The sequence below is a fragment of the Colias croceus genome, chromosome 1, assembly GCF_905220415.1.
Source record: "Colias croceus chromosome 1, ilColCroc2.1".
NCBI lineage: Eukaryota > Metazoa > Arthropoda > Insecta > Lepidoptera > Pieridae > Colias > Colias croceus.
In genome coordinates, this window is record NC_059537.1 from 9,664,207 (window position 1) to 9,689,546 (window position 25,340).

At 34.2% G+C, this 25,340-nt stretch overlaps 2 protein-coding genes across 5 annotated transcripts; one reads left to right on the forward strand and one right to left on the reverse strand.

The window, feature by feature from the left end:
• On the forward strand, window positions 1–5,255 carry LOC123692195. 3 transcript variants are annotated; one of them, XM_045636905.1, is made up of 4 exons: window positions 1–137; window positions 2,793–3,009; window positions 3,511–3,661; window positions 4,607–5,254. In XM_045636905.1, the coding sequence occupies exons 2-4, from the start codon at window positions 2,800–2,802 to the stop codon at window positions 4,702–4,704; spliced, it is 459 nt and encodes a 152-aa protein (XP_045492861.1). In that variant the 5' UTR covers window positions 1–137; window positions 2,793–2,799; the 3' UTR covers window positions 4,705–5,254. The 3 variants fall into 3 exon arrangements, with proteins under 3 accessions (XP_045492861.1, XP_045492857.1, XP_045492870.1); XM_045636901.1 differs by having other exon boundaries at window positions 15–574; window positions 4,607–5,255; XM_045636914.1 differs by lacking the exon at window positions 1–137 and adding an exon at window positions 2,679–2,702 and having other exon boundaries at window positions 4,607–5,255.
• A 7,533-nt stretch (window positions 5,256–12,788) lies between these two features.
• On the reverse strand, window positions 12,789–23,864 carry LOC123691593 (N-alpha-acetyltransferase 35, NatC auxiliary subunit). Of its 2 annotated transcripts, none has more exons than XM_045636072.1 (14): window positions 23,710–23,864; window positions 22,108–22,190; window positions 21,544–21,695; window positions 20,906–21,129; window positions 19,962–20,142; window positions 19,462–19,651; window positions 18,674–18,855; window positions 17,913–18,152; window positions 17,394–17,534; window positions 16,688–16,851; window positions 16,142–16,331; window positions 15,429–15,586; window positions 13,357–13,450; window positions 12,789–13,011 (listed from the first exon to the last, which is right to left on the reverse strand). In XM_045636072.1, exons 2-14 carry the CDS (start codon window positions 22,184–22,186, stop codon window positions 12,871–12,873), a joined length of 2,136 nt encoding a protein of 711 aa, XP_045492028.1. In that variant the 5' UTR covers window positions 22,187–22,190; window positions 23,710–23,864; the 3' UTR covers window positions 12,789–12,870. The 2 variants fall into 2 exon arrangements, with proteins under 2 accessions (XP_045492028.1, XP_045492022.1); XM_045636066.1 differs by lacking the exon at window positions 23,710–23,864 and adding an exon at window positions 23,602–23,704.
• Window positions 23,865–25,340: the final 1,476 nt, after the last annotated feature.

Genomic DNA, 25,340 nt, shown 5'->3' on the forward strand with positions numbered 1-25,340 from the left:
CGAGTTTGAGTCCTTGGTCTAGTCGTGACCAATGTGGGTTACAGAGTGATATAGTTACCTAGTGAATTTTGTTGTTAACTGGAACTGTTCTACTGAATTGTGTTCATATTTTTTTGTGTGTGCACGAAGTAGTTGAGGTGATTTTTATTTCAAACTGTTTGTTTTTCATTTCAGGAATACTGAAAGTGGGGTGTATCTTTAATAATATTTTGGCATAACATTTTTGAAAATTGAAGTCCGATCTTATCTCATAATATTATTTTACTTATTTTATTGATGAACTTATCTACTCTACAGTCTACCACGTAGAGAGATATGTGTTATATATAGTGTAAATTATAAATTAACTATAAATTAATAAACAATCAAATTAAACCAGTATGAACGAGATTAAACAATAAATTCAAAATGTCCTTTACAAATTTCCTCAAGCACTATTGATTAAATAAAAAAAAACAACAGAAACTTTGTAACAAAATCGAAATCCTTTTTGTCAAAATTCCTACAACCACATAGGTACCAACCTAACCTACCTACCTACCTCGATGGAGGATATAAATATGTTTAAGAGAAGGTAAATAGATGAAAATTAACTACATAGTTACTAACTAATATGCGAAAGTGTACTTATTAATTGTCTTAATTTTTCGTCAAACGAAGCGATTTTATGATATTATTATTTCGGTATCTGTAGATATTTAGGAGGCTACGGAATAACATAGGCTACTTTTTACTGCCATGAAACATCTTTTGGTAAGTACTAAATTTCTTGGCCTACGCAGGCGAAGCCGCTGGCGCGGCGTAAAGCTACAGCTAGTTGATATTAAGGCCGTGTACGCGGTCCGTGCGCTGTTTGGCTCAAATATGTGATTTTTCAAACCAGATTGTCCTTCAACCACTTATCTTACAAACATATGAATTACTAATAATTTTAGGAAATTTTATTGTCTATACAGGGTTATTTGTAAAACACCGGCAACCTCGCAGGACAAGATAGCTAACATCATAAGTAACAACATTTGTTCTACGACTTTTGGCATAACGCAATAAATTATTTTTAAATGATTTTTTAAGCTTTTATTGTACTCTCCTAACATTTGTAAGTCTATGTTCTATTCATTATCGAAAGGACGACGCGACGCCCCCTTCCCCCTCCCGTTCGCTTCTTGTTTACGTAATTTTTGGAATGCGCGTAGAGTTTATAATATTCCAACGGAAAATTAAATGAATATTTATTTTTGTATGAAAATAAAATCTAACAAATTACCAAAAGTCGTAGAACAAATGTTGTTACTTATGATGTTAGCTATCTTGTCCTGCGAGGTTGCTGGTGTTTTACAAGTAACCCTGTATAGTTAGTTAAGAGTTTTTTTCAATTAATACAGTATTTGTGAATACCAAGAAGATAACTGAGCCGATGATTACTTGATTTCACTTTTAGTGTCAATTTCGAAGCTAAAAATATCTGAAATTGCTGACAGATCTAACACACATTTTTTTTTAACTAACTGCAAAAATCCTTATTAAAATAGTTAGTTAAAATATTTTTTTTATTTTGGACTCCTAACTTACGAAATTAAAATCCGAACAATGTGATTTTTTTTAGAAATTATAGTCGACAAAATGATTATTTTCACCAAGATATTTGACTTAGTTGAATATAATTTATACATATTGTAATAAAAGAACGTATTACTTATAAGATAAAATTTAAAAAATCAACTAAGGTACCTCTATTATTTTTCTACAATTTTTTTTAAAGTACTATAAAACACTGCGCGCGACCCGATTAAAATCAGTCGGCAGCGAGCCTTTCCAGAGAGAGGACATGTTGCTCGGCGCTCTCCTGTGGACCTTTGCTGTTCATAGTAAAAGGATAGCGCAAGCCGCGATCTATCGTAATAGATCGCGGAGATTTTGACTTGCGTTAAATTGAATAAGCCCTCTTAAATGATTTCTCCTATATGTACTGATTCCGAATAATTTATGAGCACATAATTAATCATCATAATTAAAATAAAACTAGGTATAAAATAAAATGTGAAATCTCTTTATGAGTGTAAATGCATGCAATGTGTGTTAATGATAATGATGACGTAATGACGATTGATTGAATACAATGACCGCTTTGAAAAGCATTTAGCGCAAAGTTATAAACCTCTATCATAATTTGTAGAATAATTATTTCCTTATTCACTTAATGAAAGGAAATAAATTAAGCTTTATGAGTCCTCCCATTAGGCTACAGTTAGACGACGAGCGCGGTCACCGCGCGGCCGCCGCGCGGCGACCGCGCGGTGGCTGTTCAGTTATAGCAAATTTATGTTTTATTAACAAGGACGTAAAGTTGAAATTAACTTTGAGTAACTAACTGCGCGGCGGCCGCCGCGCGGTGGCTGCGCGCTCGATCGCGTGGAGGCCGCGCGGCCACCGCGCAGTTAGTTACTCAAATTAATTTCAACTTTACGTTCAACTGGAAATGGTCCGGGTTCGCAGTGACGTGGCTGAGCGCGCGGCCGCCGCGCGGTCACCGTACTTTCGGCGCGCGGTAACATTCCATGTCATATAAACGCGCCCTTACTAACGCGGTATAAACTGCGATACATAATATTATCTATACATTGAATAATATCTAATTCACGTTTCCTTTAGGGATAGGATGATCAGCTCAGATGTGTCCTACCTAAAGCTTCTTCTAGATCGTAAGAGCGATTTTACTCTGACTATCTCACGATCACAGTATCGTCAAGGAATCGTCTCAAATTAAGGTATAAACCGCAATTAAATTTCAGTCCCACAATGGAAGAAGAATCCGGCTGTCAACTCCGTAAACGAAGGTTTGCTGGAAACCCGAATTTAGCGCTAAACTTGGAAGTAGGGTATCAAGTGAATGAAGGCTGCAGCAGTCGTGGTACTCCATCGCCCTGTCATAGCAAAGTGGCAGCCACGCCGACATCAGCTCAACTCCGACAAGAATTCAGAAATAAACAACAATCCTTTGATTTGCCGGTTTGTTTCTCATGTATAAACAACCATATAAAAATAAAAAGATTCTTATTTTGTACATAGACAGGTACTATTATTAAAGAGGAGATATTTATTTTTTTATTGTTTTAAACGAACTCAAAAATTACTAGACTTAAGCATAAACTAAATTAATCCTAAGATGCATGAAAGAAAGAAAGAAAGAAAGAAAAAAAGCTATATATAAAAGCTATATAGCTATATATATCATATGCTATATGATCTATATTATCATATTTTCAAGTGTCACGTTTGGTAAAATTATCAAGGTAATAATATATGATCATTGATATTTTACCTACGATCATAATTAACTTAACTTTGGGAGGTATTATTTGTGGCTTCTTCTTAAGCTTTAAGATTAGGTAGCTCTCGGTAGAGAGTAGTATATTCCTTGTTAGGTAGATACCAATAAGAAATCCGTTGTAGGTATAAAAATATGAGAAAGTAAGAATATAATCCAATTTAGAAATATAATATTTCCAGGTTGAGGATTGCGAAGAAATAGAAATAATAATAGAGAGTGATGAAGAAGAAGGGGAGAAAGAAGAAAATGCGACAGCTGTTATTAAAGTAGACCGTCCTATAACACCTACACCGGTCCAGGACTTTGGAGCCAGCGTAGTATATACTGAAGGTGATTAAATCCTTTGTCATCTATACTAATATTATAAAGCTGAAGAGTTTGTTTGTTTGATTGAACGCGCTAATCTCTGGAACTACTGGTCCGATTTGAAAAATTATTTCAGTGTTGGATAGCCCAATCATCGAGGAAGGCTGTAGGGTAGGTATATAATTATTATTAAGCTAAGAGGAGCCACGTGGGTGAGACCGCGGAGCGCAGCTAGTAGATATTATGAACAGATCCAAGAACAGTCCTTATATACAATTTATTTATTAGCAAAATTGAATCCGATAAATATATCCAGCAACAAATTCCCGACAGTTAAAGTGATAATATCTATGGAAGCTATTTGATAAATTAATGTCGTTGAATTAAACATACAGGAAATTCATAAAACCGTTCATAGCTAGACCGACCATACGCACGCGTATTGTCATGCGCAATTAGTGTCATAGTCATACAATTGTTGATGCGTATCGTCAGGACCGACGGTACGCACTGACGGTCGGTCAAGCTCTGCAACCACCCTAATGCTGATGAAATACCTATTAAAGAAAATTATGATCTGAAACAAACTTACCCTTATAGAAAATTTTCTTCTCTTCTTATTTGTTTTTAAATAAATACCTTTTCAAGCCTTAAATTTCACAAACATAAGGTTTTGATATCTAGTTTAGTAGCACTCAAATGCTTTTTAAATGATACATATTTTTTAAGCATTTACATTCATACAATATATACAGCATACAACAAAAATACAACAACATATACATACAATATATTTACATTCTTTTTGAAGAACAGAAAACTCGGGTCAGGTTGCTCGGTATGGCGAAAGACGCGGATTCGAATCTCGCCTCGTGATCGATTTTTTCTATACTTTAAAAATTTATCAACATAATATTTACCTGTTACGGATTACTCTTATATTGTACTAATGTAGACTATATTTTTCAGGGCCTCAAGCAATGGATTTTTTGAACGTAAACGCCATTGAACACGATTGCTACACTGACGTCTCGGACGCTGACTCAGATGATGAAGAGGAAAATTAAATTTACTGTACATTGCTTGCAAATTAAATAAGTAAAATAAGAAGACTATAATATTATAAAGGAGTATTACATAAAAATTGAGACGTAAATAATTTATTGGCCAAATAATTTACTCTTGTAATTTTATACATGAGATTTAATAAGCAACTAGCAAAATTGCAATCTTTGTCTACTCAGCTTTGAAAAATATAGTTCACCGAGCAGTCGCCGCTTCAAGCCGTCGGTCTCAACCGCTTGAAGCGGTCCGTGTACGGCCGCCCTAATATGCGAGAGCATATTTGAACCGATTACAGATGGAAACAAATTATAGAATTATTGAGTACCTATAGGTATTTTATTATCATTATCGTTAATCGCTTAGTATGTAGGAATAATTTCAAATTGTTCAATCAAAATCAAACAAATTACGTATAACCCGCGCAGATAGAGAATAGATCTGAAGATGGCGACGGGTACTTATGCTACGATTGGCAAATTAAGTTCTCTAACATCGTTTTTTTTTTTGTTTTTAAAGTTCGTAACAAAAATATAAGGAAAATAAATATGTAACAATCAAATAACAATCAAACTCGACAGCAATAGAGTCAGCGAGATGTGGCGAGAACGCATGCGAGCGGACGCCATCTTCAGATCTATTCTCTATCTGCGCGGCTTATATTATTTATTATTTTTGTGACCATATAATATTGTAATAGTTCGCATATGTGGTTGTTGCATAATATGCGGCACTATGTATTATGTTTTAAGTATAGTATTTTAATAATCTGTAGTTTTAGTTATGAATTTCATGGTAATCTCAATTATATTAATTTATACACTGAAATACCAAAGATTTATATTGTGTCTCTGATAGCTATTTTTGTGAAATCTAAGTTGTATTAATGTATATTACAATATTAATTTGAGTGGTTAAAAACAAAACGGGTGCCTATTGAAAATAATGTTACTGTAGATCAAAGTTGTTACAATAGATATTATAATAAAAACAATAAACTATTATCATATAATGATATGTATAGTTTATGTACTTATACTTGAATAAAGTAAATATATTAATAAATTTGGTTTTATTTTTTACTCCCAATGACTTTCAAAAGCCTCATAACATTTTTCTAGTTCTGTCTTACGTAATTGAAACACTAATTATATATTCTAAACTAAAATACTATAAATATCTACTTATATAAAAAAACATCAAACACACATTATAGACACGATCATATTCATATCATATTCGTTCACACACACATAGTTTCTCAGTTCTTCAGTTCGTATTTTTGGCGGTAGCACAGAATACATAATAGTAGCTAAACGCTACAGAACGGACACTCTCCGCCTCCCGCCAAAATTAAACACTTACCTCACCCCGCACGATCAGACATGTGGTACCCATTTCCCCGCAAGGACGATACCAACGACGTCTTAGACGAAACCACAGACGAAACGCAACGAAGATTGACAACATTAATCAAATTGACATAAAGTAATTTTATTATTTTGGATTTGTGATTATCGTTTTTCGTAGAAAATGGTTAAATATTGTGCTGTTTACGGATGTATTTCATCAGAAAAACGCGAATTTTTTTTACGCTAGTCACAAATGTGCCAACCATAAAGCGTTAACACACACATTTGCAGTCTCTACAGTGTGACTGTCAAAACAATCATTTTGTATGGAGTGTCCGGGGTGTGGCGGTAGTTAATTTGTGAATTAAAAAAAAACGATTGGAAAGGAGATTGCCCAAGTGACTATGGGCGTATTCAGAAAGAAAGCTTGAAACTTATAAGCGCTTATCGGCGCTTGTCAATGCTCAAACCAGCTTGTCAAAACCAGCATTGACAAGCTTGTCAAAACCAGCATTGACAAGCACCGATAAGCGCTTATAAGCAAGAAGCTTATATCCTAAGAGCAATTAACCTATAGAGTACTTGTATCGAGCGTATACAATTTACATATATTTGTTTCTCTCTATCTAAAGAAAACGTCGTATGAAAGAATGAGACAGCTATAGACAACAAGCTACGTTTCAACATAGTCATGGCACCTAAGAGCAATTAACCTATAGAGTTCTTATATTAAGACAGAACAAAATACATATTTTCTAATCTACTTACTCTTAGTCAATAACAGCATAAGCCAGATTGAGATAGCGATAGAGTATCTTCACTGTCTTCAAACGTAGCGCGCCGGCAGTCAGTTTGTTTTCCAACCAGCTGGTGGGCTCAGTGCGTCAAGTGTTTTTAACGAAATATTTAGAAAATATAAAGTGTACAGTGTTTCTTTTTATTTGTCAGTGTGCTAAAATAACTATTGTATGTTTAGCAACCGGCTATCACTAGTCGAATGGGAGTTTTGGATAAAAACAATGTAAAAATATCTTTCCATCGGTAAGTGATTTTCAGCAAATTGATAAATATTTATGTTTTAAACCTATTTGAAGGTTTTATCAAGCGCTTTTTTGTAATTTTATGTTGTAACTGTAACATTTACCCACTTTATGGGATTGTGGAATATAAAATAATGAAATAATTTTTAAAAAACGTCACAATAATATCACGTTTGGCATTTTGTTTACCACCGTAGTGTTGTAACACATCTAGCGTATATTATCGATTTATGACAAAAAATCTATTTCATATTAACGTTGATTTATTTATTTTGTTTCATAAATCAGATTTATATGTAGTTGTTGTTGCAAATAATAGATGTAAATTTTTTACCGCAGGAAAATAAAACATACCATGTGGTTGTTTTATTTGCCCTATGTGTTTTAGTTTTCGTTTGTTGTTTATTAATTTCTCTTTCAGATTATTAATAAATTCATTTTGTTTTAGATTTCCAGAGCTAAATAAAAAATGGGTATAAAACGTGAGACATGAGTTGATTGGACGCCGCCACAATTTGCAATATTGTGTTCACTGCATTTCGAGCCTACGTGTTATCGAGATGGATACTCTAGAAGAATTGTGCAATCTTACGCTTACGTTTTTTTTTTGTTCCTGTAGATAATAAATACATTTGATTAAAGAGAGTAAATTTTTATTTTGAAATTTTTTACACATAAGTTACCTACTTTAAATGTGTAACTATGTGAAAATTAAACGGTTGATTAAATGACAGTTCTCATAGATGAGAAACTACTATTGAAATACATACTTAATATACATGCGTTTTCAAAGAAAAACCCGCATAGTTCCCATTCCTGTTGGATTTACGGGATCAAAAGTAATTTTTCCGAATTTCATTGTAATCGGTTTAGTAGTATTCGCGTGAAAGAGTAACAAACATCCATCCTCACAAACTTTCGATTTATTAGTAGGATGTTAGGAAAATGTTTTCATTAAGACTGTCCTTTTATTAACTTGTTAAAATGCTGCATGATTCCTTCATGCTGACTGTGCCTTTCTCCTCACTCCTTTAACTTTATCATCATTTCCTTCTTTATTTTAAATTACATTTCAAGTTTTAAAATTTCTTTTATAATGTACTAACTTTCCGCCCGCGTTTTTAAAGAAAATCCTGCACAGTTCCCGTTCACGTGGGATTTCCGGGATAAAACCTAACCTATGTGTGTATGTACAAAATTTCATTGTAATCGGTTCCGCAGTGAAAGAGTAACATCCCTTCTCACATAATTTCGCATTTATTATATACGTAGGATTAAACAAATAATGTATTCAACTGAAATTAATTATAAGTTTTGTTTTTTTTATTATTTATTATTTCACGAAACCGTAAATGCAAAATACATTCACGATTTTATCGATTGAAGCACATCCCATCACTATCACCTTCTATCTATCTAAATACGTACCTAAACGTACCTATAGTAAAAATGGTGCCATGACTATGTTGAAACGTAGCTTGTTGTCTATAGCTGTCTCATTCTTTCATACGACGTTTTCTTTAGATAGAGAGAAACAAATATATGTAAATTGTATACGCTCGATACAAGTACTCTATAGGTTAATTGCTCTTAGCATGGCACCATTTTTACTATAGGTACGTATTTAGATAGATAGAAGGTGATAGTGATGGGATGTGCTTCAATCGATAAAATCGTGAATGTATTTTGCATTTACGGTTTCGTGAAATAATAAATAATAAAAAAACAAAACTTATAATTAATTTCAGTTGAATACATTATTTGTTTAATCCTAGGTATATAATAAATGCGAAATTATGTGAGAAGGGATGTTACTCTTTCACTGCGGAACCGATTACAATGAAATTTTGTACATACACACATAGGTTAGGTTTTATCCCGGAAATCCCACGTGAACGGGAACTGTGCAGGATTTTCTTTAAAAACGCGGGCGGAAAAGTAGTACATTATAAAAGAAATTTTAAAACTTGAAATGTAATTTAAAATAAAGAAGGAAATGATGATAAAGTTAAAGGAGTGAGGAGAAAGGCACAGTCAGCATGAAGGAATCATGCAGCATTTTAACAAGTTAATAAAAGGACAGTCTTAATGAAAACATTTTCCTAACATCCTACTAATAAATCGAAAGTTTGTGAGGATGGATGTTTGTTACTCTTTCACGCGAATACTACTAAACCGATTACAATGAAATTTGGAAAAATTACTTTTGATCCCGTAAATCCAACAGGAATGGGAACTATGCGGGTTTTTCTTTGAAAACGCATGTATATTAAGTATGTATTTCAATAGTAGTTTCTCATCTATGAGAACTGTCATTTAATCAACCGTTTAATTTTCACATAGTTACACATTTAAAGTAGGTAACTTATGTGTAAAAAATTTCAAAATAAAAATTCACTCTCTTTAATCAAATGTATTTATTATCTACAGGAACAAAAAAAAAACGTAAGCGTAAGATTGCACAATTCTTCTAGAGTATCCATCTTGATAACACGTAGGCTCGAAATGCAGTGAACACAATATTGCAAATTGTGGCGGCGTCCAATCAACTCATGTCTCACGTTTTATACCCATTTTTTATTTAGCTCTGGAAATCTAAAACAAAATGAATTTATTAATAATCTGAAAGAGAAATTAATAAACAACAAACGAAAACTAAAACACATAGGGCAAATAAAACAACCACGTGGTATGTTTTATTTTCCTGCGGTAAAAAATTTACATCTATTATTTGCAACAACAACTACATATAAATCTGATTTATGAAACAAAATAAATAAATCAACGTTAATATGAAATCGATTTTTTGTCATAAATCGATAATATACGCTAGATGTGTTACAACACTACGGTGGTAAACAAAATGCCAAACGTGATATTATTGTGACGTTTTTTAAAAATTATTTCATTATTTTATATTCCACAACCCCATAAAGTGGGTAAATGTTACAGTTACAACATAAAATTACAAAAAAGCGCTTGATAAAACCTTCAAATAGGTTTAAAACATAAATATTTATCAATTTGCTGAAAATCACTTACCGATGGAAAGATATTTTTACATTGTTTTTATGCAAAACTCCCATTCGACTAGTGATAGCCGGTTGCTAAACATACAATAGTTATTTTAGCACACTGACAAATAAAAAGAAACACTGTACACTTTATATTTTCTAAATATTTCGTTAAAAACACTTGACGCACTGAGCCCACCAGCTGGTTGGAAAACAAACTGACTGCCGGCGCGCTACGTTTGAAGACAGTGCAGATACTCTATCGCTATCTCAATCTGGCTTATGCTGTTATTGACTAAGAGTAAGTAGATTAGAAAATATGTATTTTGTTCTGTCTTAATATAAGAACTCTATAGGTTAATTGCTCTTAGCTTATATCTAATACACTGGAGATTTCGGTATGAACATTGACGTGTAACAAGAAAATATTGCCCAGTTCATGTTTTTTATCACTTTCACACCTAACTTGGTATTGCCACTGTTAATACGAAGTTTTCCCAAGGCTACTATGTATGCTGTAATATTCTGTGCAAAAGGTTAGTTTTTGTACATGAGTTTGTTGATAAATTGCCAACAACGTCATTCAGAAGCATTGTTGGATGAGACAATTATTATTTATGCTAAATAAACTAAGTATCTGAACCAATTATTAAAAAGCGATACTCCCTGATTATGGGTAGTCACCATAATAAAATTGTAGCAACTCTCACTTTGTCAATATGGCATGTGTGTCAAAAAAATTGCGTCGCTTCGAATATTTAAGTTAATATTGTTGCTTATTTAATGAATATTTTCCGAATATAAAGAATGCATTGTATTGTGCAAAATTGCAGAAGTGTTTGGACACCAAATTCTGGCATAGAATTTCACAGGCAAGTGTATATTTACGTTATTTACAATATTCCTCAATACTCCTGCATTTACCTGTTTAGAATCATTTCAATGGCAAAAATTGTCTAATTTAGCATCATTTTAGTAAGCAGTCATGTTAAATTTGTTATTTCCCTAATACTTTATCATTTTTCAACAAGTTTTCAATAAACAGATTTAACAAGTAAGGTAACCATGATGACAAGTTTTTATGGATAGCGAAGAGAATATATTGTAATAACAATATTATGATGAAAATTTAGAACACCATTTTAAAGATTGTTACTAGTAATGAAACAACACATGACATCGGTATTGCACTCACATGTAGTTATAAGATTGTTCGTTTTTACATTGAAATTTATACTTTTTTAACTTACCTCATATTTTTTTGTTTTACGTATTTCAGCTTTCCAAAAAGTAAAATAAAAAGAAATATATGTGCCCATCAAGGTTACTGAGGATTACGACCCAGAAAAAAATACCTTTTGAAAAATAAACTTTGTAAAGTTAGCTGAAATTTGTGCAAGGCTGCTATAAACAGTTTTTCTTTGATGATTCTGGCTTGAAATTGACCCGTCGAAGCAACGCGTTTAAAAAGAAGATCTGAGTAGCTAACAATTTGGTAAACAGCATCTGATGCAAAACACAACTTTCCTCTATTTACAAAGGATGTTAATGCTATATATCGGTTCATATCCAAGTTTTGTAGCCAAAAGTTATTTATAACTATCATTCTATACCAATTAAAATTGTATGTACCTACCTATAAAGTATGACCATAATATTATAATATAAATACTGTTAAAAATATATGTCGTTATTATTTATAGACCATGATTTTTAGTTTTTTCTATTTTGAAAAATCCTGAATTTACAAACCAGCGTGGTCACTCGACAGAAAGAGACAAATAACATGACTGACGTCATTGAATGTCATAGTTTCTTGTTTCAAGTTAATGGTCATAGTGCAATCTCCAGTGTATTAGAGGATATAAGCTTCTTGCTTATAAGTTTCAAGCTTTCTTTCTGAATACACCCTATGGCACTTGGTATCGCAATCAAACTTATTGTGTCAAGATGAAATATAGCTCAATTTAACGCTTGATGTTAGTACTTTTAGAAACGATTAAAGTTTTTATATAAATAAGCCGCAGTTCGCGACAATAAAAATAAAACAATAGTTTTATTCAACACTTCAAAAAAATACTTTATCGAGTTTAAACTAACGATGAACGTTAAGTTTTACATTTATTACATAGGTAATATTTCAATTTACAAGATAAATGTGAAAAGTAAATCGTAATAAACATTACCTATTTCAAAATAAATTACGTCGAACATTGCGTCGAACACATTCATTCAAGATTCATTTCAAATAGAAACTATGACATAAGACGCAGGACGCTTGCAAGAGAGTTATATATATGTGTCAAAACAAAAACTTTTACTTTTATTTCTATTTATGTGGTATAATTACGACTTAATAGTGATAAATATGATCATTATAAATACAAATAGGAATTAACAATATCACGAACACGTGACACAATTAGTATTTTACCGATTCCATATGTGGTCATACATGTTTCAAAACACAAACTTTTTATATTATTTCAATTTATCCGGTATAATTAAGACTTAATAGTGATACATATGATCATTACAAATACAAATAGGAATTAACAATATCACGAATACGTGGCACAACTCAAATTTTACCGATACCACCCGTGGTCATCCTCCTTTATATTCATATAAGTACATCACTGAAATACAATTAGAAAATATTGAAAGGAATAATAAAAACGAATTACACTTGCAAAACATGTATATTTGAGCGTATAATATCTCATACATAAAGGACTAGCTTTTATAAATAAAATACAATATATTTAAACCAATTTGATAATAGGAAAATGTCTATGTACAGAGAAATCGAATTCCGGTTGAGTTGTGGAGTCTTTCTTATGGCCATCTGCTAATAACTTTAGAACTATGAAATTAGTTTTTGCAACTTTTAGTAGATCCGTGACCTGCAAAGAAGAAGGAAAAAAAATATTATAATCGCAACCAATGTTTGTGTCTTCTTATAAATATAAAGATAGAGCATGAAAGGTTGAAAATGAGCAAATCAAGGACAATAATGATAAGGTGAAATAAGGCTTTTTATTTGGAGACCTCGGACTACGAAGTGCTACTTTACAATATCTTTTTGTTACATTTGATTTACTTTCAGGACAGAGTTGGATGAAAAAGATTTTGCTCATGGAGTTTACATAAATACTTTTACAGACTACCTTATTGATTCATTTATTTTATTTGCGTATATTCGAAGTGCTGTATGAAATGGTAAATCTATGTCATAAAATTTATATTACCTCTTGATCAGGTGTTGTGATAGTCTCCAAGAGATTCCTTGCTTGCTGGAAATGCTTGCAACCGCCAAAGTACAAAATCACAGGATTTTCATACCTGCAACAATAACTACATTTTAACAACTGAGGAAAGTTAAAAATGGATATTTGCAAATCTTGTTTTCTTTTGTGTGCTTGTAGCGCACCTTACTATTAAGCTGCAGTTTATTGTACCGTCAGCAAAAAAAAAGTTCTGTCGTTTGTTCCGCCTTGTACCGTCAGCAAAAAAGTACTTACTGCAACGGTTGTGTCATTTCACAGAACTCGTGTGCGAACCTGTGCATGTAGCGCATCTTATCAGAATTGCTGTTAAACAGTAGTTTGATAGGGGTGTCACTTTTACCGTCAGCTAAAAAGTGGCTAGTAGAATTTTAATGTCAGCAAAAAAAAAACGTATTTAATAAATTCTTAGTTTTAGTGGTTGTGTCATTTCACAGAACTCGTGTGCGAATGCATGTAGCGCATCTTAGCAGAATTGCTGTTAAACAGTAGTTTGGCAGGGGTGTCTCTTTTACCGTCAGCTAAAAAGTGGCTAGTAGAATTTTAATGTCGGCAAAAAAAAACGTATTTAATAAATTCTTACTGTAGTGGTTGTGTCATTTCACAGAACTCGTGTGAGAACTTATGCATGTAGCTCATCTTAGCAGAATTGCTGTTAAACAGTAGTTTGGTAGGGGTGTTAGTTTTACCGTCAGCTAAAAAGTGGCTAGTAGAATTTTAATGTCGGCAAAAAAAACGTATTTAATAAATTCTTACTGTAGTGGTTGTGTCATTTCACAGAACTCGTGTGAGAACTTATGCATGTAGCGCATCTTAGCAGAATTGCTGTTAAACAGTAGTCTGGTAGGGGTGTTAGTTTTACCGTCAGCTAAAAAGTGGCTTTTTTTTTTTTTTTTTTTTTTTTTTTTTTTTTTTTATGCTATTGGACAGCAAACGAGCAGACGCGTCGCCTGGTGTTAAGCGATACACGCCGCCCATAAACATCCACTCCACTGGGAAGTGGATGTGTTGCTGTCCACAAAGGGATTTAGAAGAAGTTAGGTAGAAGGGGCGAGGATGGGAGGGAATGAGGATGGGGTAGGAGAGGATGGGTAGGGGATGGGAAGGGATGTGGGCCTCCGGACCCCTCACTCACCGTACGGAACGCGACAGTAAACTGTCACTATGGCGCCGATATTCTGTGAGGGTGTGGTACCTTCCCCGGTGCGAGCGTGGCCCAATTCGTGCCGAAGCATGCTCGACTCCCACTCCAGCGGCTAGTAGAATTTTAATGTCAGCAAAAAAAAATTATTTAATAAATTTATTTGATAAATTCTTATTGTAGTGGTTGTATCATTTCACAGAACAATCTCTTACAAAAAAAAACGACGTTTGGCACTGCCGCGGTAAAGCTACTGCATGCTATGCCTTCAAGCCACACCTCCACCCGTCGGAGTGGGGAGCGTGAGGTTTTTTCGTTGCGGAATTTCTCGATTCGGTCCCCGCGCTCAAGGCCCGCGATAGAAGCTATGCAATAGCTTTAAAAAAACTTATTTAATAATAACTTACTGCAACGGTTGTGTCATTTCACAGAACTCGTGGTAGTGCACCTGCGGCGGTGTGAGCACGGAGAGCGGCGCGAACCTGTGCTTGTAGAGCGCCTTACTGTTAAGTTGCTGTTTACTGTACTGTCAGCAAAAAACTGTCGTTTGTTCCGATTCGTACTGTCAGCAAAACTTAACCTGTAATTTGTTACGCCTTGTGACGTCAACAAAAAAGTACTTACTGTTGTAGCGCACCGCTTCGTTGTCGAACTGGGATTGGTTATACCGTCGGCAAAAAAGGGTTTTGTCGTTTATTCCACCATGTACCGTCAGCAAAAAAAAAATTATTTAATAAATTCTTACTGTAGTGGTTGTGTCATTTCACAGAACTCGTGTGCGAACCTGTGCATCTTAGCAGAATTGCTGTTAAACAGTAGTTTGGTAGGGGTGTCAGCTAAAAAGTGTCTATAATGTCAGCAAAAAAAACTTATTTAATAAATTCTTAATTCTTACTGTAGTGGTTGTGTCATTTCACAGAACTCGTGGTAGTGCACCTGCGGCGGTGTGAGCACGGAGAGCGGCGCGAACCTGTGCTTGTAGCGCACCGCTTCGTTGTCGAACTGCGATTGGGGCTGGCGGATCTTGCCTTGCAGCTTGAACGCTACGAGCGCCTGAAAATGTATAAAATACAAATAATTATTTGGTCAGACATTACAAAGCAATGATCGGGCAAAAAAATAACTCACAAATAAGGTTGTTTGTTTGTCTTTCTATCGCGTCGCGATGGAGCAATTTTATTGTATGATGTATCTGGAGATGGTTTGGAGCTATAGCGTCCTAGGCTAGGTGAAAATCTCATTCCCGCGATAATTTTCCTTTAACCACGTGAACGAAGCCGCGGGCAAATAGGTATTTAAATCTTTTATAAATAAGAGCTACATACTGAGATCACCTGCCTTATAGTGCCCTCCACACATGTTCTGCAGTACTTGGCACAAAACAATATCTAGTGCTGTACGTAACTAAAACACTATCTTAATCTTAATTAAGGCACTAAATACGTAATTACACCTACCTTATCCCTCCACACATATTTTGCAGTACTTGGCACAATAGCCCCTCCCTAGCATACGGGCGAGCACGTTTCTTCAGCTTGCGGGCGCCACTTTTCTAATTACACCTACCTATCATTACCTTTAGGCACTAGAATACCTAAGTACACGTACCTTGTAGTACCCTCCACACATATTTTGCAGTACTTGGCACAATAACCCCTCCCTTGCGTAAGGGCGAGCACGTTTCTTCAACTTTCGGGCGCCACTTTTCTTTTCGCATCGTCTTCCCGCTTCTCCGGAGAGACCTTCAGCTCGACCGAGCGCTGATACCAGCCAGCCGTAGAGGAACTCGTATAGATACCTAATGGTAACAAAAACATATTTATTTTCACATAATATTTCACACCTTCATTAAGTGATAAGGTCGTGCCAGAAGAAAACAGTGAAAATGCCTCATTATTTATTTCTACTAGAATTTTAGATTAACATGTCTCCATACAGTGCAATCCAAACGATAGAGTGATTTTAAGGAAAAATAAGGCAAAAAGAAAAATCGAAATGAATATGACAAATTTTACTTTCAAAATAAAATAAATTTATGGGAAAGGAAGTGTTGGTGTGTTTGTTAAACTATAATGAATAAATTATAATTATTACTAAAGCCAGGGTATTGTAGAAATCTCCATTAATTAATCACATAATACAAAATACACTCACCAAAATATATAATGGTACTCATGTACACTGTACAATTCAAGCTCCAAGCCACTCAATAGATAAGCGATCATAACTCTCAACACGTGGTACAATATCCAAGTGCCGAAGCACGCACGCGGCGGAGTTCCCGCCGCACTACTAACTAACGCGTCTACACTTTCCGCCTGGAAAAATAAATAATTAGAATTATTTATTTGTTTGTGATCTAGATGTGCAATATTGGAACTCGTTGAGTACCCCTTTCAAGAAAAAGTGTGATAAATCTATACTAATATTATAAAGAGGAAAGGTTTGTATGTATTATGGTTTTCACGCATAATCGCATAATGAAATTTAGCACACTTATAGAGGGTAACTTGGATTAACACATAGGATAGCTAATCTCGGAAATCCCACGGGAACGGGAACTATGCGGGTTTTCCTTTGCAAACGCGGGCGAAAAGCTAATAATATTAATAAAAGAATTTATATTCAAAATATGTAAATTGTAAATTATAAATCATATTAGAGCATGTTTGTTTGATGAAAACAACAAATCCAAAATAATAAAATACTAGTGGATAAAAAATATTTTAGTGAAAATCCATTTACTTCATGTAAATGGATTTTCACTAAAATATTTAGTTGAATATTTAAAAATAACCTCCTAGGAAAATTATCAAATATTTAAATTGCATTTTGTGATTTAAAAATAAACAATTATAACCTCTTCTTGCAAAGTCGCGAACTCATCAAGCAACATGGCGAGTTTGTCGCGTTGTCTCGCGCGGTTGTGGCCGCACACTTGCAGTAACACGGCGAACGGACGCACGCAACGCGCTAGGAAATTCTCTACGAATTCACGTGCCTGAGAAAAATTAATATTATTTGTTTAAATATATTGGTATTATAGAATTAATATGTTATTAGAGTAAAAAATTAAATTAATCTGGCTAGAGGCAATGATACAAACAATGTGGACTGATAATTTGAAATATACGGATAATGATCGAAATTGCTTAATGAAATACAAATCACATATTACGTCAGCGACAAATAATACATTTTCAATATTTCATATCATAGATGATTTGTGAAAAAAATCATCATTTATTATAGTCATTTTTGCAAAGAATAGTATATGATGTTCTTTTTTGTGAGTTTGTCTAATACAAACAGGCAATTACATTAATAGATGTATCAGCACATACTGGGAAAACATATTAAGAAATGATATATTACTCACTGGAGGCGCACCAGACGTAGATTTAGCGGTCAACGCAGGCGGATTAACAAAACACTTGACCGAATCCCTTAAAATCTCGATAAACACATGATGTGGTCTCGTCTGACCAACTGGACCAGTGTTCAAAGCACCTTGAGCCATGGACGCCATAGAAGCGGGGGATGGACTCAAGTATAGTAACTGTAGCGCTGATCGTGAGAGAATGCACGCACGTTGCCGGCTGAATTCCATGAAGAAATCCTGGAAAATATTGTATTTAAGATGAACGAATATAAAGGACATGTCCAAAAATGTATAAACCAAAAACCCAGAATCGACAGGAATGAAACGTATACCTATGGATTGCCATTGAAGTATAATATAATGTTACCAAGGGGGCAATCGTTGTAGTATAGGAGCTAGAAGCAAAATAAAACAAGTAAGAAAATCGTTTAAAAATATACTATTATTAGTAATACTATATGTATTATTACTTATTAGTAATACTATATGTATTATTAGTAATACTATATGTATTATTAGTAATACTATTTACAGTGGCATGGCAAAGTGGCATGTTTCATTCCTAAAATTTATTACGCTATTGATTATTTCTTAGATTAAAATAACGGTTTTTTTATAAACCTCATCCTAATTCCTAAGTCGACAGCACAGCTAGATAAGCCACTAACTTTTTAAATATGAATACGATTTAGTTTTTTTTTTTTGTATTAGCACTTTTTTCATATCAACAAACAAAATACAATTACAACAAATCTTACCAAAGCAGTATGAAAATTAGTACAAGACGTGATTTTCCACGCGTGTCGCAATCTTGTGACAAGCTCGTCAAAATATTGTAAAGCCTCAGGACGAGGTTTGATTCTCGTGTAGCGAGGAAACGTGGGCGGCAGTAAGCGTTGGTTTATCATTGGCTCAAAACCCATTGGATTTGGTGCGTCAGCTGAAGTATGCAATAAAAAAATTTGTTACACATGATTCAAATAAAATACTTATGATCAAAGCAGTGATGAAAAAGCAGTAAACAGTACAGTTATATTAGTGTATAGGAAGTTGCGTCGCTACGTGCGCGCACTTTCTTACTCGCCCATGGAGTTGATGGGAGAGACAAAATAGTTGCGTAGACAAAAGTTGCTCTTGCGCGCTAGCTCAAGTGGCGTACATAGTCTTTATAAATAGATATGACAAAACTAGAAAATACTAAATAGATATGACTTGAATGAAGTGATTTACAATATCTATTTACTATTACATATTGTGTGATTGACATAAAAATGGAATTAATTCAAAGCTTTGGGATAATTGACTAAGTTCAAACTAATCAATTTCCCAATCCATACTAATATTATAAATGCGAAAGTAACTCTGTCTGTCTGTCTGTTACTCAATCACGCCTTAACTACTGAACCAATTTGCATGAAATTTGGTTAGAGATATTTTGATACCCGAGAAAGGACATAGGATAGGTTTAATCCCGGAAATCCCTCGGGAACGGGAACTATTTATTAAGACGTAAAATATTTATTAATACCTTTTAATAAAAACTTACAATTTTCAACAGGTTGAGTTCCTTTCCCAGCGGTTTTTATGATAACCTTCATCATTTCAGAGCATCCATTTAACAATGCGACGCAATCCGCCCCAGACTGGGAGTCTCGTTTCGTTATTAACAGAAGTGCTTGATAGAACATTCTAGTGAACCTTATTCGAGCGGCTAGAGCTGCCCAGCCGTTGTTAGCCTGAAAATATTCAATCACTTTAATTGTTCGCTTGTTTATACTATTTACAATAAGAATATACTAATAGAACCAATAAATTTAGAACGAAATAAAACCAAAGAATATAAAATATAAAATCATTTATAGCTAAAGTTATTGATAGAAATGTTCCTTACACAAACAAACCATATTTTTTATGAAATTTTAAGCTCATCCTTGCCAATTCTGTTGCTAAAATCACTCATTTTTAAAATAGTTTTTGCAATATTTTATGTGAATTTTAATCAATAGACTACAACTATAAGACAGAAAAAAATTAAGCAAAACATACCTCATCTTCAATACTCTTTGCTTTCTTATTCAATTCCTCTTCCTGTTCTCGTAGCATGGCGATACATTTCTGTTCTGTGACATCTAGACTTGCGTCATTCGAGTTACCAGACTGCGGAGTAGACCCTAATCTATAACCATAGCAAACTGGAAGGAAATCCTCTTCTTCAAATACTTGGGCTCTGAAAAATGTTAATAATAACATAATAATTTTAAACAAAAATTTTTTCTGGAATAAAAATCAGAACTGTTTCACCAATAAATTTCTTTTGCTAGTGGGTAATCTAACTTTTATGCTGTTTTAGATTAGACAAATTATTTTATTACTAGCTGTTCCCCGCGGTTTCACCCGCATTGCTCCGCTCCTGTTGGTCTTAGCATGATGATATATAGCCTATAGCTTTCCTCGGTAAATGGGCTATCTACCACCGAAAGATTTTTTCAAATCGGAACCAGTAGTTCCCGAGATTTGCGCGTTCAAACAAACAGACTCTTTAGCTTTATAATATTAGTATAGATTTCACATGTGCGTAAACTTTATTGTAATATTTATGATGTATTAACCATCATCACAGTATAAAATTGTACATAATACTGAACAACAAAAGGTAAAGTTAAAATCTGCAATTTATGAAAGCAGCTTAAAACACTAACAAACAAAAAAATGTGTGCGTGTACTAGTGTACACACGTAAGAAGTGAAACTTATTTATGACCTTATTTTTCAAAAAATAATTTACTATATGCATTATGCAACTTTACAGAAATACGTCGAATCACGCGTGGTAGGGATAAGAAAAAGATGGCGCGTAACGGAAAAATGTCACGCGTAACGAAAAAATGTTACACTAAATTTTTTTCCAACCCCGATAAAGAAGTTTCACTTCAAAAACTATTCACTTATCACCCAATTCATTATAAACAATAAAAATTAAAGAGAAATTACTTATTAATACATTCCCTGATGCAGTCCAGTAATTTATAAACGGCAACACAGTATGCCTTCAATGTCTTATTTGGTATAGAGTACGGCTGATGAAGGTATAGATTGGTAAACACTGTTTGTGCTAGTGAATGTCCCTCCAGCCAGGATACAATACAAGCCATGGTCGCATCTATTATGCCTATCAACTCGCTGGGTTCCAAGTCATCAATTTTCAACTTGCCACACTGGAAAATGTAAAATTATTCCTATATCAATGTGAAAAGCTTTCAATATACCTTCATTTCAAATGACAGGAAGGTGAATAAATAACATAGCAATGTATCAGAGTTGGATTTCTAATTGTGTCTTATATATTTTACATAAGTATAATATTGAACTATGTAAAACTAGTGGTACATATTTTGCAATAAAAGGTAGCCTATGTTCTTTCTCAGGGTCTAAAGATTGTCTGTGCCAAATTTCATCAAAATCGGTTGAGAGGTTTAAGCGGGAAAGCGTAACAGACAGACAGACAGAGTGACTTTCGCATAAAGTAGGGATAATATTAATACCAAAAATAAGTTGAAAAATCAAAATATATGGCCTTAAATAAGTAGAACAATTTGAAAAAAAAATTGGAAAAAAAAGGTTTAACTTACTGCTACCGCCTGTTGAAAATTCAAAGGTTTTGGGTTGCCTCTATTGCACATGATGCCGGCGTCCATCTTGGGGTCCATCATCTCAATTGCTGACATAGCCTCAAACAGTCCAAAGAGGTGGCCATCATGAAGCAGTTCACCTAACTGCAGATCTAATAAAAATGCCTTATTAGTATATTAGTTATAAAAAATCGAGCCAAATTCTCTTTCAGGTAAAAACTACTGGAGGGATTTGGATGAAACTTTACAGGATATAAGTTATACATCAGATAACATATGAGCTATAAAAAAACTTGATTTTGCATGCGTGTCCATCCACAGCTGAAACTGCACAGCACAGCTAGTAATTAAATTTACAGTACATTGTAAATTATCGAATTTTTAAATATGAATTTATTGTAATACGCTTTAGATAACTGTAAGCTGTATCCCATTGTAGTAGTAATTGTACACATTTTGTTGGGTTGCGATCTGCATGTGAAATTGATGTGGCGCCTATGGACCCAGCAAGATTGTGACCTGTTATGTGTATTTAATTTAAATAAATAGTGTAAATGTCTTTACCTTGTATGTGTTTAAAGAAATCACTTGTAATGTCCACCCAATTATAGGTCACCTCCGGTGCTGTGCCCAGGGAATCCATGGCTCTATAGGAATAAAATATAGTTTTACAAATTACAGAAACACAACACAAAAACAGAAACAAGACAAACATGAATAGTAATTTCATTTTACAAAAATAAGTGTTCAAAAGTTAAATGTCAAAATAAGTTGACAATATCAAGAATTGTTTTTGTATATTTATTGATGATAGGTACTTATTTTTATACTTCTTTGGAAAATATGTTTGTCTTTATATTATTTTATATAAATAGATTATAGTTTGGTTTTCACTTTTTCCCTAAACAATAACCAAAATGTGTTTCAAACTTCAATCATAAGTCCAAAAAATACAGATAAACAGCATTTGTTTTATATATTACATTGTTACACTCATATTGAATAAATTTAGTTTGTTCCAACTATTTAAAATGATCCTTGATACTTATGTAAAGCTATTATAATTAGGGTCGATTTTTCAATGCTTGAATAAAACTTATTCGTTGAATAATGTATAAAACTACCATTTTAAAAACGTATTCTAATTGCCCGTATTTGACAGTTTACGTGACATTTAGGGCGGCCGTACACGGACCGCTCGAGCAGTTAACGGCTGAGCGACGTACACGGACGGCTCGAGCGGTCGGCGTCAACTGCTCGAGCCGTCGGTTGTTGACCGCTCGAGCCGTCGCTACCAACCGCTCGAGCCGTTGATTTTTTTGACTAGTCAAGTCATTGATTTTCAGGGGTATAGGGAGCCGTCGACGGCTCTAGCGCAGTCAACGGCTCGAGCAGTCAGTGTATGCCTCACGACCGCTCGCGAGCCGTCAACGGCACAGTGGAATTTCGTCATGCAGTTGACGGCTTGAAGCGGTCGCGACGGCTCGAGCCGTCACGTGTACGGCGGTGCATGAATGCCTATAGTTCGCCGCGACCGAGCGGTGAAGCGGTCGGTCTCAACTGCTTGAAGCGGTCCGTGTACGGCCGCCCTTAAATATTATCGTCTAATTTATTGGACGGATAAGTTTTATCCAAGCATTGAAAAATTGGCCCTTATAAAAATGCTTCTTTGAGTGGATCTATCTATAACCCATTGAGCCGCGAGCGGCCCGATTGGGCCACGACATCTGTGATTCCAGGGGCTGAGTTATTACATAGGTCTTTAAATATTTAGGAAAAGAAATAGAGGTGTGTGTAAGAATAGTGTGCTAAAAATATTTGTAATATGTAGGTACTTAAAATGTTTTATACAGAAATTGTCAAATGCGTGTGGTAGAAGTAAGATTTTTCAACATCTCCAAGCAATATTTAACACTAAGCATACTGGTGCTTCAATTTTGTAAGCATTATTATATTATATCATCAACAGAATGACATAGTATACAGTTATAAGTTACGAATTTAAACTTGCACACATAAAGCCATATAACACACACCGTGCAAGCTTATTTTACTAACCCGTCACCATAATAATAATCATCGCTATCACCCATTTTTAAAGTCGGACAATATAGAGGACCTACAAGAAACAGAAACCGAATTGGAAAATATTCTTATAGTAATCACCTTCACTCGAATAGCAATGTACGGCAAACTTAAAACATAATATATATCATAAATGGATAATGAATTATTCAATATTTTCTTTTTAAAATAATTTCAAAAAGGGATTTACACTTTGAACAAAGCTGAAATCGCTGAATATTGAAGCACCGCATAGAATAAAATAGTAACTTGACAATTGACATTTGACTTGTCAGTTGTCAGTTGTCATATGGTTGTCATTTGTCAGCTATCCACAGAAGACAATATAATGTACCTATAATAAGTACCTATAGTTACTCCAGCTATCAGCTGTCAATGTCCCAGCTCACCCTAGCTCACCCAAGAAGCTTATAATATTATCTAATACACTTTAGGCTTCTTGAGCTCACCAAACTTGGCCTCCGCAAAAAAAAAAAATTAGTTTTAAACACAGATCACAGAAACTAAAGGGTTTTAAATTTTTACTTTTTAGTATGCCCGTTTGTTCGTGGTTTGTTCTTAATTATTTGCTATAAATAATTGTTTGTTCGTTAATTGTTTATGAACAATAAATAAAATAAAATTAAAAGACGTGTGGCACTCGGGGACTGCCGCGGTAAAGCTATTGCATGCTATGCCTTCAAGCCACACCTCCGTGCCCGTCGGAGTGGGAAGCGTGAGGTTTTTTCATTACGGAATTTCTGGATTCGGTCCCCGCGCTCAAGGCCCGCGATAGGAGCTTTAATAATTAGCATGGAATAGCTTTACCGTGCCACACGTCGTTTTTTAATTTATAAACATTTATTATCGTTTGTTCTTCAATAAATAACGTTTTTTCGAACATTTAATTATTGATGTTTTATTGTTTAATTTTTAATTTTTAATAATTAAGTGACATTTCAAAAAAGTTGCATTGCGCATGCTCACGTTGCATTCAAAATATTTCAAACCTAGATTCAACGAAATACTTAGTATGAATCCCTTGCCCCTGGTAACAAAAAAACCTCACGCTCCCAACTCCGACGGGCGGAGGTGTGGCTTGAAGGCATAGCATGGAATAGCTTTACCGTGCCACACGTCGTTTTTTAATTTATAAACATTTATTATCGTTTGTTCTTCAATAAATAACGTTTTTTCGAACATTTAATTATTGATGTTTTATTGTTTAATTTTTAATTTTTAATAATTAAGTGACATTTCAAAAAAGTTGCATTGCGCATGCTCACGTTGCATTCAAAATATTTCAAACCTAGATTCAACGAAATACTTAGTATTAGAATCCCTTGCCCCTGGTTACTACAGTGCCATATAATCGTGAGAATTTACTTTTCCCGGACGTCTGTAAAAGGTAGGTACAGGTTGTGGGTGCAGGTTACTAAGGTACAGCCACGAGCCCACGAAGCAGGACTTCTATTTTATAATTTTTCTAATAATAATTTATCTCAGCACTTTCGCTTCAGCAGCGATTTCGATGGATGAACCGATTTTGATAGTAGGTACCTTTTTACCAACGATTATGAATATTTTTTCTACGCAAATACTGCGCGAGTAGTCAGCTACATTCCTTGGTCAGTTCGCATTTTCTTTTTCTTTTTTGTATTGAAATGTGCTGTTTCTTTAATAATTAGTATTACTTACGTATGTTTAGATCTTAATCTAAGATCTTAATATTA